The sequence below is a fragment of the Heliangelus exortis genome, chromosome 2, assembly GCF_036169615.1.
Source record: "Heliangelus exortis chromosome 2, bHelExo1.hap1, whole genome shotgun sequence".
Classification (NCBI taxonomy): Eukaryota; Metazoa; Chordata; class Aves; order Apodiformes; family Trochilidae; genus Heliangelus; species Heliangelus exortis.
The window spans coordinates 43502092-43516535 of NC_092423.1; the positions used below are offsets into that span (position 1 = coordinate 43502092).

A 14444-nucleotide genomic window follows, 5' to 3' on the forward strand; every position below is an offset into this window, starting at 1 on the left:
CTTTTCTCTCCCAAGTTTTCTCTGCATTAATGAATGGTCCATCAAGTACTGTCTTCTCTAAAGCCAGAATATTAAATCAAGAACTAAGAAGCCTATAACAGCACAGGCTTTGAACACATTGCTGTTTGGTAGTCACAATCAATATTTCAGAGCTTGCGGCTACATCTGAACTGTAGCAAAGTGGTGTCTTCATCCTATTTCAGCTTGGAGTCTGAGGAATGCATCACAAATACAAAATAATTAACTCCAGACAGTTCTGTAGTTATTCTTTATGGCTTTGATTGAAAGATACATTTCAGCTTTTGACAACCACCCTTTTATTTATACGGCATCTTTTAAAAATGGGTATTGCATTGGTGGTAACTATTTTTGAGGAATATCAGGAATTAGAGGGATTTGACTGATCAGAAAACACTTTGTAGAAGTGCTATCCTCTCTTGACATTGACTGAATTACTTTTGATCTAATAGCCTGTTGATCAAAAGTAAGTGGAGTGCAGTAATTGGAGTGCATCAGAATTATCATGCCCCTTAAAAAGCCACCAAAACAAAACACAAAAAACCCCCCAGCTTGAATTTCGGAATTAATCTGCTATGGTGTGGCAGTACTAAGTGCCCACCACACTTAATCTTTGTAAGTAAGAGTCTTGGCAGTTTTATTATGCATGCTTAAAGACTGTTTTTCTTGAAGGCTGTCTCGAAATTTTGTGGTATAGTCACCAAAGGAGGCTTTATACTTTTTAATAATGCAAAATTATTTAATGTAAATTTTGTGTCCAGGATTTGATGATTTGTCAGTTCTATTCGAAAGTCATTAAAGTCAGTAGATGGATACGTAAGAATTTATGTCAGTTCAGGAAAGGCTTTTTTTCGGTTTGTATGTTGGTAAGTTATGTTTTGTTTTGGATTATATTTCTGGAACACAAGCTTTATTTTCTTCAGCTCATTAATACAGAGAGTAACTAATTTTTATCTTTTCCTTCTCTGGCTGCCCCCACATGCTACCAAAAAATAAAAAAACAAAACCTAAACCAAAAACAGGCAGCTGCTGTTCCTTTAGTCTAGTTGACTTGTCTGAATGACATTTTTCCTGTACAGACTTAGTAAACAAAAAACACTGCATGAAATATGCTCTCCATTAGAGAGTTCTTAATGGCACCTGTGGTAGGAAGAAGACAGAGGAAGAGCTGAGAGGATAATATATATATGAGCACTTGCATTCCTTGTTAATTATTTTGTTTGGTGACATAATGCATTGCAGTTGTAACTTTGTCAATATTTTATGGAAAACCAATCATAAATATAAATTATTAGTGAACTTTGACTCTTCAAAGTGAGAGCTTCTTGCATTGCTGCAATATTTTGCAGGAGTGGTTGTTACTTTGTCAGTCCTTAAATGCAGTTGCTATTGACATGGCTTCTTACCATATGAATAAACTGGATGTATATTTAGTGGTCAAAATTGGGAAACCTTAGTTAACACTTCCTACTACTTACAAAAGATTGTAGTGCTTTTTACCTAGTTCCCTGTGTTTTGTTTTAAAAGGCTGTGGACCTGTCTATTGATGAATCCAGTCTGACGGGCGAGACAACTCCTTGCTCTAAATCTACAGCTCCCCAGCCAGCAGCAACCAATGGAGACCTTACTTCTAGGAGCAATATTGCTTTCATGGGAACATTAGTCAGATGTGGAAAAGCAAAGGTAAAATCATTACTAGAAGAGAAGAGTATTTTCTATATTTCAACTATTTGAAGGCAGTTCTTATTTTTAAAAGTTCAGCTATCAATTCAGAAATGAGATTTAATGACTGCATGTATTTTGAGTTTTCTGAAACACTAGTTGTATACAAATAGAAAATTTCACTGGAAATCTGGAAGGCTTCTGTGATACACTGCAGAGCTTTTCTCATTGGTGCTTCTTCAGACACCATTTTACGAAGGAAAACTAATCTAGGATCAGGTTTAGAGCTCAAGTTTATAGAAAGCAGACAATGTGAAACTCTTCTGCATAGGCTATGGTATTTTGCTTATAGAACTACATTCTATACAGTTTTAGCTAGTGCTAGCTAGGTGTTACCCTATTTGAGTTTTTTGTTTACTGGTAGTTACTAAATGCTTCAGGAGTGCACAGAAGAGCAGTTTGTTTCACACAGGCAAAATGTTTTTAAACAAAAATATTTCCCATTTGTGCCAGGAATGAATGTTTTAAGCAAAGCTAAAAAAGTCATAGTAGGCTAAATGGCATTTGGTCTCTTTTTAAATCAAAGCTGTCAAAAGTGAAAGCTAACATGCAAGTTAAACTTTGGGATTGAATTGGCCTTCTTTGTTTTTTAGGGAATAGTTATTGGAACAGGAGAAAACTCCGAATTTGGGGAGGTTTTCAAAATGATGCAAGCAGAAGAGGTAAGAGCGATTATTTAGAAGCAAAGATATTTTTCATAAGCGTGTATCTCGTTCATTAAAACTTAGAATTTATTTCATAGGAACTTACTAATTACAGTGCTTCTAATTTTTTTTTCCCCTTTAATGAAGCAGATCTTAGCTCTTGAATATGAAAGTAGTAACTGCATTTAGTGAGACAACATATCCATAGCTGACCTAAATATATTAACTGTGAAAATAATATTCTGACCTTGTTCAGTGGAACATATCTTACTGCAGTGTGTGGCAGTGTACTTTTTCAAGTGGAACTACATTTGTGCAAAAGGGATTTGTATGACAGATTTGTGTGCTGCATGCACAGGACTGTTTTCCCTTTCTTAGCCCCATAGTTTGGGGTTATGCAAATGTCTCCTGCAGCTTCATAATCTCCAACTGAACCTCTTACGAGCTCCCTTTGGCTCTTGTGTACCGAAGTCCCACAGTAATTTCTCTTTATTGCAGTACACTGAGCCACATGGGAGTTCAGGCTCTTGAGTGCTATGTGTATCTAGGGCCCTCTGTGTGAGCATTCTACACCAAAAGCATTCTGAAGCATAAGAGTTAGGTTGCCTAAATATTTCCAAAGTTTTCTGTTTGGTGAAACTGAAGTCTCTGCAGATGATCAAGAAATTCCTTTTGAGTTATAATTGACCCTCCAGGGCCCTGATGCTTTTCTCTTGAAAAGTCAGTTTTATTCTTGAAGAACTTCTTGGACTTGGAAGACATTCAGTGGCTTTTAGTAAGCATGATTATTATTATTTTTTAAAAATAAATCTTCAGTATGACCTTTTTTTATTAGGCCTGCTGAAGATATCACAAAGCTCCTCTCAAAGAATATTTCTAATAAATTTTTAATTTAATTGAAGTGTTCTTGAGTCATCTTGAATTTTACAGAAGAACAGAAGTCTGTTTTCACAAAGTAAACATCTGGAAACATAGGGTATACATGCATCTTACTCACTGACAGTATTTTGAAATTTGCACATATGAAAGTAAAGTATGGTACTGTTCATGTTTAACCTGTGCTTCTTAACTGCTGCATGTTTACTATTCAAGGCTCCAAAGACACCTTTGCAGAAGAGCATGGATCTCTTGGGAAAACAGCTGTCCTTGTATTCCTTTGGTATAATAGGTAAGAGAATGTATGTAAAAGAATTACAGATTATTATATAACTGAAACTAACATAAAGGCTTGGTGAAATGAAAGACCTTGATCTCTCTTCAAAAATATTTTGACCCCTTATTTTGTTGGTCATACCAACTTCATGCCACTAGTCATCTAATGATTATTAATGTAACATAACTTTCATCACAAGGGTATTTACCTGCTTCTTCCTGTAAGATACTTTACTGACTTTTTGTTCCCTAAATGCTTCTTTTTAAATTGCAGTGTGTCTTACATTCTGATTCAAGGTGTGCGTAAGTGGGTACCTCTCTACTGGTGTGACTGGGCAACTTGATTGGCACAAATTTTGTTCACCTTTGCCATACTAATGGAATCATGCTTTGGCAGTGAAATAAATAGTAGATTTTTACAGGTGACACAATGATGGGCTTGGTTTTGGTTATTTGAGTTACTTGATCTTTTCTTTATGAGGCTACAGCACTTAGAGGATTTATATTTATCCTGACAAATATTTTCTTTATAGGTGTTATTATGCTGGTTGGTTGGTTGCAAGGAAAGCACATACTTGATATGTTCACAATTGGTGTGAGGTAAGATTTTTGTTTTTAAATAGTGTAGGTTGTGCATTGCAGCAAGTGTCTGAAAGCTAGTGATATATATTATAATATGCTTGCACAGACTCTGTTTTTAAATTCACATAAGTAATTAAAATTGAAGATCGATTTTGTGCTGTAAAAAAAGTAAATTCATACTAGTTTTAATGATTTAGGATGTTTCTGTCACTCTGTAAAACTTTGCCTTTGTATGGTGACTTCTGAGTGTCTTGTGGGACATCTGCAAACAAACAATAGAGTTGTACATTTGAATTTCTGTCACTGAGTAAATAAAGAGTTTCTGATTTTATATGTGACATCAGACAAAACTAAGTTACTGCAGGCCTTGGGTTGTGTAGTTCATTACCTCATTTTCTAGCTTGTTATGGAAACTTAGTTCCAGGGTGTTGCAGTGCATAAAGTAGAAGTGTTTCTTTAAATGACAGAGATCCACCCTTTTGAGGAGGGGAGGAAAAAAAAAAAGCACCTGCATCTTTTTTCATAGTGTAACGAGTTATTGTGATGTTGTTTACACTGTTATGAGGTGCTTTATTTTTTTGTTTGTTTGTTTTTTTAAATGGCCTTCTGTGCCATTCCAGCCTCACTGCCACATCATGATCTAGGAGTAGCAGCTGTGGATCAGTTGTCACTTGAAGTGGTGGCATTTCCCAGTTCTGTTTAGTGCCAGCTACACGTATTCTTCACAATTTGGGCTGCTTTGCACAGTTTTAATGAGAGTGTTGTGTAGGCAAAACAGATGTACAATTGATTTCTCCATCTCTCCTCAACTTTTCTTCCTACTTTTGCATAAGTAATGAATTACTGCATTTTGTTACTGTCTTCAATGTGTATCTTGCAATGAATAGTATAAAACTAGAAGCACACTAGAAGCAGCTGCTTCCTTGCACTTTCAACCTCGGTGAACAGACAGCTAGAAAAACAAGTGTAAATGCATCGTTACTATGTATTCATCCATAACGTTCTAAGACAAGATTTGTATATTTACTTTCCTTGCAGTTTGGCTGTGGCTGCAATCCCTGAAGGACTTCCAATCGTGGTAACAGTGACACTTGCCCTTGGTGTGATGAGAATGGTGAAGAAACGAGCTATTGTAAAAAAACTTCCTATTGTTGAAACTTTAGGTATGACTGGACTAACTTAGAGATAGTGTTTTGATACCGGTTTTAGGAAATCAACACAGGTATTGATGACTAAAGGTTAAAATAAAATAAGTGTTCTTATTAGCAGTGTGATGGTATTTACAAAAACCTTTCTAAACTGAATCCATTTTACAGAATTAGAATTCAGGTATATGTTTCTGGGTCCTCTACTTTTTTATTTTTAATTAACTGAAATAAACAGTTTCAGTAAATAAGTTGCAACACTAGCAATACTCTTAAAAACCGTGTGAGTGATTGGATGTGTGGAATATTCTTTATACTTGTTTGCTCTAAGATGTTCATGTTAAATAGGACTTGTAAAAGGTTTTTTAAACTTAATTTTTAGTGTAAATTTAGGAATGATATTGGCAGTTGGAAACAAAGCCAAATCTGAATATTAGAAAAAGCTTTCTAATCATTATGCGCCTTCAGGAAGCTACGTTGCTCATATTTAAACTTAAAAATGTGCTGTTCAGTCACAAAACATGTAAAGTGCAGGATGTGACAAAGAAGTAAAAACTCAAAGTTAAATAATTCTGCTGCATTTGAATTTCTTTTAGCATTTAAAGATTGGAAATATTTTTCCAATGCCTCTAGGGGAGTTTCATTAATATTGCAATGTTCCTTTGTTGCTTTTGCAATTTCTGCTTTCATATAAAAAAATGTCGAGGTATTGCAACACACTTTCAAAATACTGCTTTCCTGAGTTAAAAAGGTGTATACAAATTTCATATTTTTGTAGTGTTTTCTGTCCTGCTGCTAAACCAGCAATTGTTAATGCCACACTTGTGTGTCAAAAGGATTGTGGATAGTGTTAGGTAGATGTTGCACTTTTTGATAAAGAAGAATGACTGTGGTAAAGCAGGCTCTTAACTTTCCTCTTCACCAGGTGTCACAGTTGATATTTCAGTAATGCAGTTTGAGATACAGCAAACTAAAATGAAGGAGAGGTAGTGAATTTCAGAAGAGTTGACAACCTGGTATTTGCCAAGGGTCTTGTACACCTACTCCTTAATTGTTGAAAATTGGCTGTCATTGTTAAATATAATTTTTTGGTGTTTTGTTTTTTTTCACAGGCAGCTGCAATATTTCTAGAAATTTGCTTGTCTTGGATACATCTGTTCTTGTTAGTTACAAGAACAGAGTAAGCATTTTCTTATGAATGTTAATTTGTTATTTCAGGTTGCTGCAATGTAATTTGTTCAGATAAAACTGGAACTCTGACAAAGAACGAAATGACTGTTACTCATATTTTTACTTCAGATGGGCAGCATGCTGAGGTATGTAGTGAGACACTACTAGACTTTAATTTTCCTTTTTTCTTTGTTGTGTGTATCAGCTGAAACAGGTAAATCAGAATTTGCATTATTTAAATGTTTAAAGTGGGAAAATCCAGCTTTTGCTAAAGGATGGCTGTGTGAGCCCTTCATACTGAGTGTTGTACTCTCATTCTTGCTTTTTCATAATGGATGCAGTTGGAGGTAGGAGGAGCAGGACATGAAATAGTGGTGGAGGTTGGGGAGCTGCTGCAAAGACCGAAGTAAATGCACAAAAGGGAAGCAAAAGCAGCAAGAATAGAAAAAGCAGCAAGGTGTGGAACTAGATGTGCTTTCATGTTCGTGTTTTAAACAAGTTCTTAAATTCTCAGACTTCTTGATCAGGATATTTTCCCACATTACAGTTAACAGAGGGGCTTGTTGTTGACTTTTAGAAGCATAAGCATTGGCATATTTTCTTATTCTTTCCTGTTATTTAGCAGTGTTTGTTTATATGTCCCGTTATTGATTTCTCTGTTCTTAGAATCCCATAGGAATCCTCTAATTGATTTTTATTGTTAGTACAATTTGTTTACATCTGAGTCAAGTAATCTCTCTTTTCCTAACTGAAAGAAAACTTGAAATGATGGTAAAATATATTAGCTGATAATGCTGTAGACACAAAAGACCTTTTTAGGATCCTACTGGGATGCTTGATTTTTATGCACTCAAAATTTTACTGTTTTTAACGCTTTTCTGAGATCTCTGCTGAGAGGCTGTTCAACTATGATTTTTTTTTTTTCTTACTGGATGAAAGTAGGACTCTGCTTCTACTTCCATTCCTCTGCAGGGGGTATGCATTATTAACCAGGATAAAGAGGAATAGGAGAAAAAATTAGCAAGCAAAAGAAAGAGAAAAAAGAAAGCATGCCTGATATTGCAAGAAAACAACCTACACTACATTTGTTTATGCTGAGGAATAATATTGCCCCACATTTTTTTTTTCTTTTTTAAAAAAAAAAGGTCTCCAATATGTTTCATTGAAGTCAGAGTTTTGTTCCTTAATCTAGTATCTGCTATGTTAGAAGCTGTGTAGGAGAACCCCTTTACATTGAGTAAGATCAGTTGTTCTGAATGCCCTTTTAAAAATTTTCTGTAGTTTACAATAAAAAGCTGGGATTAGGACAATTTATGACTCTGGTCAACATTGTATTACTTACTATCTTTGGCTGTTTGTCTTGCAGGTTACTGGAGTAGGTTATAACAGGTTTGGTGAAGTGATGCTTGATGGTGAAGTTATTCATGGTTATAACAACCCATCCATTAGCAAAATTGTTGAGGTAAGATGTTGGCACACAGAGGTGAGTTTTAATGGATGATGTAGCACAAGAGCTTTATATAACACTTTGTCCTTTTGTTTTTTCTCCTTCCTCTTTCTTTAGGCTGGTTGTGTGTGCAATGATGCTTTGATTAGAAACAACACGTTAATGGGGAAGCCAACAGAAGGGGCTTTAATTGCACTTGCTATGAAGGTGAGTACATGGATTCATGGCAGCTGGGAGCTGTGTAGAAATAAGTCGTGGTTTTGTTTCATTTTTTTCTCATTTACTTCTCCTCTGAATCTCCTGGATTTGTATTGCAGCTGCTCACCTCCTGTGTTTATCTGTTGGAGATCTTTGGGCATTCTGAAAGACATGAGAAAAATATTTAGAACTGAAGTAAAATCTTTATTTTCATCTTTTGCGCTTCGTACTGTCTTTACCTCTCACAAGCTGATTTACCTGTCGAATATTGGTTCTGCTGTCTCTTTCCCAGTTCCCATCAGAAGCAGTAAAAAGCAGATAACTGATCTATTTCTGACTGCAGCAGTTATAGTTCCCTTTAAGTGCAGGGCACAGGTAGTTTGAGTTGTTGACAATGATTCAATGTTTGAGTTTGGGTTTGTTTTTTGTTTTTTTTTTTTTGTAATGCTACTGAGATATGGGGCAAGACATCTTAGCACTTGATTTTTTGATGGGTAATAGACTCAAAATCCCTGAAAGATAAATGCATTAGTCTGTGTAACTGAGACCTGAGATGTATTCCATGTCCTCAGTCTTTGACTGGAAATGATCAGAGTGAGTTATTTTGGGAAGAGCCCATAGAAACTGAGAAGAGCAGGAGTCTTTCACATCTGTTGCTGAAAAGGAAGGTAGTGAAGGAGTTGTGAAGCTCTGTAAGTACTTAGAATGGCTTACAGCAGGCTGCTGCTTCTGCAATATTCTTCAACTGACACTTTCTCTTGGACATGGTTAAGGGTAGAGCATAAAATGCTGCAAGTTGTATCAGGGGTGAGAAGAGAACAGTTTTTGAAATGAAATGTATCTTGGCTGGAAACTTCATGGTGAGTTTCAGAATAAATATTGGGTTAATTCTGATCACTTTAAAAAAAAGTCATTTCAGATTGGATTGTTCAAACTTCAGATTTCACCACAGTCTTGTGTTACAACTTTGTAGGCCCTCCAAGCAAAAAAATTTCATAGAAGATAAAAAAATCCACTGGGGTGAGGTATTTTGTAAAAGAAAGAGCTGCATCGCTAGCCATTGCAAGACAAAGTATTTCAAGGTCCTTGGAGCAAAGCAAATGTATAATGTTAAGTGGTCTGACTTATGCTTAAGCCCTGAAAGCTTCTTAGGTTTGTCTCAAGTTAGTTTAAGCTGAAACAGTGTGCTCAAAAGTACACTTAGTTTTTAACTAAGTAATAATTGTTAACTAAAATGTATCCACAAGTCAACATATTCCTTAGCTATTTGAAAAGAAAAGGTCCTGACATTGTGGTGTTCCTTCTTTTTTATACAGATGGGTTTAGATGGACTCCAGGAAGACTACATAAGGAAGGCTGAATATCCCTTCAGCTCAGAACAAAAATGGATGGCTGTTAAATGTGTTCACAGAACACAGCAGGTAAACTTCAGTCACTGTTTCCTTGTGCACTGACTTTGCAGAACTGTTACCTGCCTGGGTATTGGTTGATTGCTGGCTGAGTATGAACTAGCAGTGTGCCAGAAGCATGTTGGCTTGTATCAGAAAGAGTGTGGCCAGCAGGAGAAAGGGAGGTGATTGTCCCCAGGTACTTGTCACTGGTGAGGTCACACCATAAATGCTGTGTCCAGTTTTGGGCCTCTCACTACAAGAAGGTCACTGAGGTGCTAAAGTGTGTCCAAAGAAGGGCAATGAAGCTGGTGCAGGGTCTAGAGAACAAGTCTTACAAGGAGCATCTGAGGGAACTGGAACTGTTTAGTTTAGAGAAAAGGAGGCTTAGGGGAGACCTTAGCACTCTCTACAACTACTTGAAAGGAGGTTGTGCCAGGGGAGATTAGGAAAAATTTCTTTGCCAAAAGGATTGTCAGGCACTGGAACAGGCTGCCTTGGGAAGTGGTGGAGTCACCATCACGGGTAATTTAGAAACAGTGTAGATGTGGTGCTTAGAAACATGATTTAGTGGTGGACTTGGCAGTGTGCTAGCTTAATGGTTGGCCTTGATCATCTTTAAGGGCATTCTCAGCCAAAAAGATTCTATGATTCTGCCTTGTTTAATATCCCCATTTTTCAATCCACATGTTCTTGCAGTCTGGTTGTAGTGCAAACTCTTAGGTATATGGTTTGATCATAGACACAGCTTTAGTTTCAAGCGCAGGAATGAGGATTAGAAATAACAAATTCTTTCCATAAAAGGCAGCCTGGGAAATGATTTTAAGTATTCTGATAGCTGAGACTGAATGTGAACCTGGCTTTTTTAATTTCCATCTCTCTCCTTAAACATCTAAAGCAAGTCTGCCTATCATCTGCTGTTTCAGTGCTGCATAGTTACATAATGAATTAAGAGCAAGTAGATGCATCCATGTTCAATAATTTCTTTTCTTTGAAAACGGATTTTCTGGTTTTGATGCAGACAGCATGTTCCCCAGAGTAGACAAGGTTTTTACTGATGTCAACAATATCCTGGATTATCAATACAAACCAGTCTTTAAACCTTTTTTTCTCCCTTCTAGATAGTATGTGCAATAGCACACCTTTTCTTGGATTTAGGGAGAATTTCCTAGTACCTCTGACCAAAAATCAGCTTGCTAACAGTGTTCAAGTATCACAGTAAAATCTTAACTTTGGAAAAAAAGCATTTGACTCCTTTTATCTATATGTATAATACAGTTGTATTATCCTTGTATGTTTAAAAGTGATGAGCAAGAATTGCTGTGTGATTTTCAACCATGTGAGGATCTGTGTTTTGAAAAGATTATTGAAAAATTGGTAACAGTTTTAGAACGTGCATAAAATTATTTGAAGGCTAAGAAAATACAGTGGATTTAGAAACTCAGAGCTCTATCAGTTAAGCCTATCAGAAATATAGGGGTAACTTGACTACTGGGTATAAATATCTTCACAGGGAGAAAATAGATTTATTTTAAAAAGAGCTTTTTAGTTCAGAAGGAGAGAAAATGAGAATCAGTGATTGGAAATAGAGCTGAGGTAGCAATTCTTAGTGGAGGAGGGCTGAAGTTAAGGGATATAGCATTGGAGTTAAGTGTTTAAAGCAGGTGGTGGATTCTCCATCCCTTGATAGCATCAGTGCTAGATGGTTCTCTGGAAAATACTAGAGTTGTTAGGCATGGTACAAGGATGCAGGCAATGTTCAATGACCTGTACAGTAGGTCAGATGATGAGCTAAAGGTTTTTCAGGTCTAGTGTTCTGTGTAGCTTTAATTTCTGTCCTTTGCATGGCCTCCTTAGTCAACAAGGTGTGACTTGCAGTGTCTGATGTGTGTGATGTCTGCTGCAGCTTTTTTGACACTACTGCTCTTGGACACACACTGCATAGAGATACTCAAAAGAACAGATGTTTTGAAGGTTTAAGAATGTAGATAGGCCATTCTTATGTGTTCATGTGTGTACTCAAGTGTGTATATTTGTATCTACATACACATCTGCACACAATGATTCTTTTTCCTTTTAGGACAAACCTGAAGTTTGCTTTATGAAAGGTGCTTATGAACAAGTCATTAGGTACTGTACATCATATAACTGTAAGGGGCAAACTCTACCTCTTGTCCAGCAACAGAGAGAGCAATACCAGGAAGAGAAGACATCTATGGGCTCTGCAGGACTTAGGGGTAAGGTTGTTTCAGTGTCTCAAAATAACCTTTTGTTTAAGAATGGCATTAGGTTTTTTTTGTTGTTTTTGTTCAGTAAGTGCTACTGGGTTGTTCAGGTTTTCTTTAAAAAGGGACAGTGGAAAAACAGGTGCTGTTGCCTGAGGTCTGTCTAATAACATGATTAAATTGCAAAGGGTAAGAAAAGGCACTGCTAGGTTCTGTGTTTGGTTTTTTATTATTTTGGCTCCTGGAACCTTTGTGAGTTAGGCTGGCACAACTGACTGCAGGTCAGACAATGCTATTAAAATTACCTTTTATATTAACAAGCTGTGCCTCTCTAGATTTTTTAAAAATAACTGGAAGTATTTTTCATGAAATGATGGATACTGGGTGATCATCACTAAGCATTAAATGGCTGGCTTTCTTTGGCCTCTGTAAAGAGGTCCATCCACTGTCAAAAAAAGCCACTCTAGGGTAACATTTTGGAAAAAAGTGAATTTACTTTTCCCTAACAACTTTAATGTCATTTAAATATATTTGAATTAAGTTTCCTACTGTAAAAGACCTTTCAGAAAATATTCAGCGTGTACCCAATAAAACCCATCTCTCTAAAAGAAAAGAAAATACAACAAAGCAAAAAAACCCCAGAAAATAAAAATATTTCAGCTGATCCTTCTTTTTATCCTCTTGCATAAAAGACCATGCATGTACAGAAGAATCACAAAGCTAGATGTTTTTCTGTTTCCACAGTGAAATTATAAATGCTTTAATCTGAGAACATACAGGAAACTTATCTTTAAAAGGTGGAATACATGTATTTGGTAAAAAGACTGCTCTCTAGAAGAAAGGGATATATATAAATAGGCTATTCTGAATACTCAAGATAACAGATATTGCTACCAAGCCTTAAAAAAGGGAACTGACAATTCCCTCCCTTATGCTTTATGCTGGCCTGGTAATTGAAAAGTTAGTTTAGATGCTGATATAAATGTTAATTTCAGATCTTAACTGCTGGTTGTTTTCTGTTCATTTGTCTTTTCTCCTTTGTCTCCTAAAAGTTCTGGCCTTAGCTTCTGGTCCTGAGTTAGGACAACTGACTTTTTTGGGGCTTGTGGGAATAATTGATCCTCCACGGACTGGTGTAAAAGAAGCTGTCAGTACACTCATTGCATCAGGAGTTGCAATAAAAATGATTACAGGAGATTCACAGGAGACTGCAGTTGCCATTGGTATGAGTAGTCCATTTCCCTTCAGTTTTTACTTGCTTTCTGTTTTGGCAGTACCTAGTTAATAGTTGTGAAGTGTGAGCATTAAGTCTGTAACATTTGTGAGTTCCATATTTTGGGCTAAGATACGGTACAGTGAAATTTGCAGGAAAAGAAGCCAAAAACCCCAGCCCTGTAGCCTGAAATGATACACTGGCTTCAGCTCAAACTCTAGTTTTTCTATTTTGAATAATATATATTTTTTGCTGTTTAAGACCGTGTATTTTATTACTGTATTTTGTTACAACATATGCTTGATTTCTGAGTCTTATTCTTACACTGTCAGCACCACCCTCTCTACCCTCAGGTTTGGATGCCTGTTCTATGGCAACAGGGGGAAAACTAAAATAGCCAGTGACAATGAATATTTTGGGTAGATATGGCACTTCAATACTATCCAATACAGTTTAGTCCATATAACGATGTTTAAAGTTTAAGTATTATTAATTTCTGTTTACAATAAGACAATACATTAAAGTACTTCAGGCAGAAAATTAATTCTTTGATGGAAAAAACAGCTGAATATGTGCATAAGAAGTTCACCCGTTTTTCAAAGGTTTTTTTTCCTTGTCTCTCCCATGTTACTTAAACATTCAGATAATTTACTCCAGTATACTGAGGCAGTAAGGTGCTAAGATGTTCTGCTCTAAAGAAAATTGGGTACCTAACATTTTTAAAGGGTAAATTATTATAATACTTTTTTTTTTTTTAATTTATTTCCAGCTAGTCGACTAGGGTTGTATTCCAAAAATTCACAGGCAATCTCTGGAGATGAAATAGATGATTTGGATATTCAGCAACTTTCTCAAATAACACCAAAGGTTTGTTTTTATTTACTACTTACTGAAATATGCAGTAAAGGATGCTTTTTATATTTAGAAATGCATCTCTCTCTAGAAAGCTAAAATGTAACTTCTGAGATACAAATAACATGGTTCCAATACTGTAAATGATACAGGAAATTACCAGAGGTATTTAGAACAGAAACACAGATGTTGGACCAGATCAAACAAGTATCTTGTGGTTTGACATACGGCCATAAGACAATTTACTTCTTTTAACTCACATTGTTATATTTTTAGTGAGTTTATTGCTTTTGTTCCTTTTAATGATCTAATTTGGTTTCAGTGCCAAGCTGACACTAACTTTTTTTTTATAGTTAACATGAGTACAGCTGGCCTTTGCTAGTATTTTTATTATATTTTTTGAATCTTCTAGCTTTAAAGAATCCAGTGCACTTCTTTTACATTTCTCATTTTTTCACTACTTCTTCATTGTGCTTTTAACAGGTTGCAGTGTTTTACAGAGCCAGTCCACGACATAAACTGAAAATTATAAAGGTAACATCTTATTAGAAGCTCAAGTGCTGGACTGTTGCTATGGTGCTGGACTGTTAGTGGTGACTTTACTTAAATTACAATGTGCTCCCATGTGTCAATATGAAAACAAGTGCATTTTTCTATAATAATGTATTGGTTGAGTTATTTCAGTCCC

At 36.0% G+C, this 14444-nt stretch overlaps 1 protein-coding gene across 7 annotated transcripts in view; it reads left to right on the top strand.

The window, feature by feature from the left end:
- The window catches only part of ATP2C1 (ATPase secretory pathway Ca2+ transporting 1), a 62590-nt gene that overhangs the window by 40173 nt on the left and 7973 nt on the right, over positions 1–14444 (top strand). For all 7 annotated transcript variants that reach the window (XM_071735803.1, XM_071735805.1, XM_071735806.1 and 4 more), the window contains 13 exons: positions 1546–1701; positions 2334–2402; positions 3477–3552; positions 4070–4136; positions 5157–5281; positions 6482–6579; positions 7800–7895; positions 7998–8087; positions 9395–9499; positions 11547–11703; positions 12744–12914; positions 13674–13771; positions 14240–14290. In XM_071735803.1, coding sequence (XP_071591904.1) covers positions 1546–1701; positions 2334–2402; positions 3477–3552; positions 4070–4136; positions 5157–5281; positions 6482–6579; positions 7800–7895; positions 7998–8087; positions 9395–9499; positions 11547–11703; positions 12744–12914; positions 13674–13771; positions 14240–14290 — 1359 coding nt within the window. The remainder of the gene's footprint in view (positions 1–1545; positions 1702–2333; positions 2403–3476; positions 3553–4069; positions 4137–5156; positions 5282–6481; positions 6580–7799; positions 7896–7997; positions 8088–9394; positions 9500–11546; positions 11704–12743; positions 12915–13673; positions 13772–14239; positions 14291–14444) is intronic.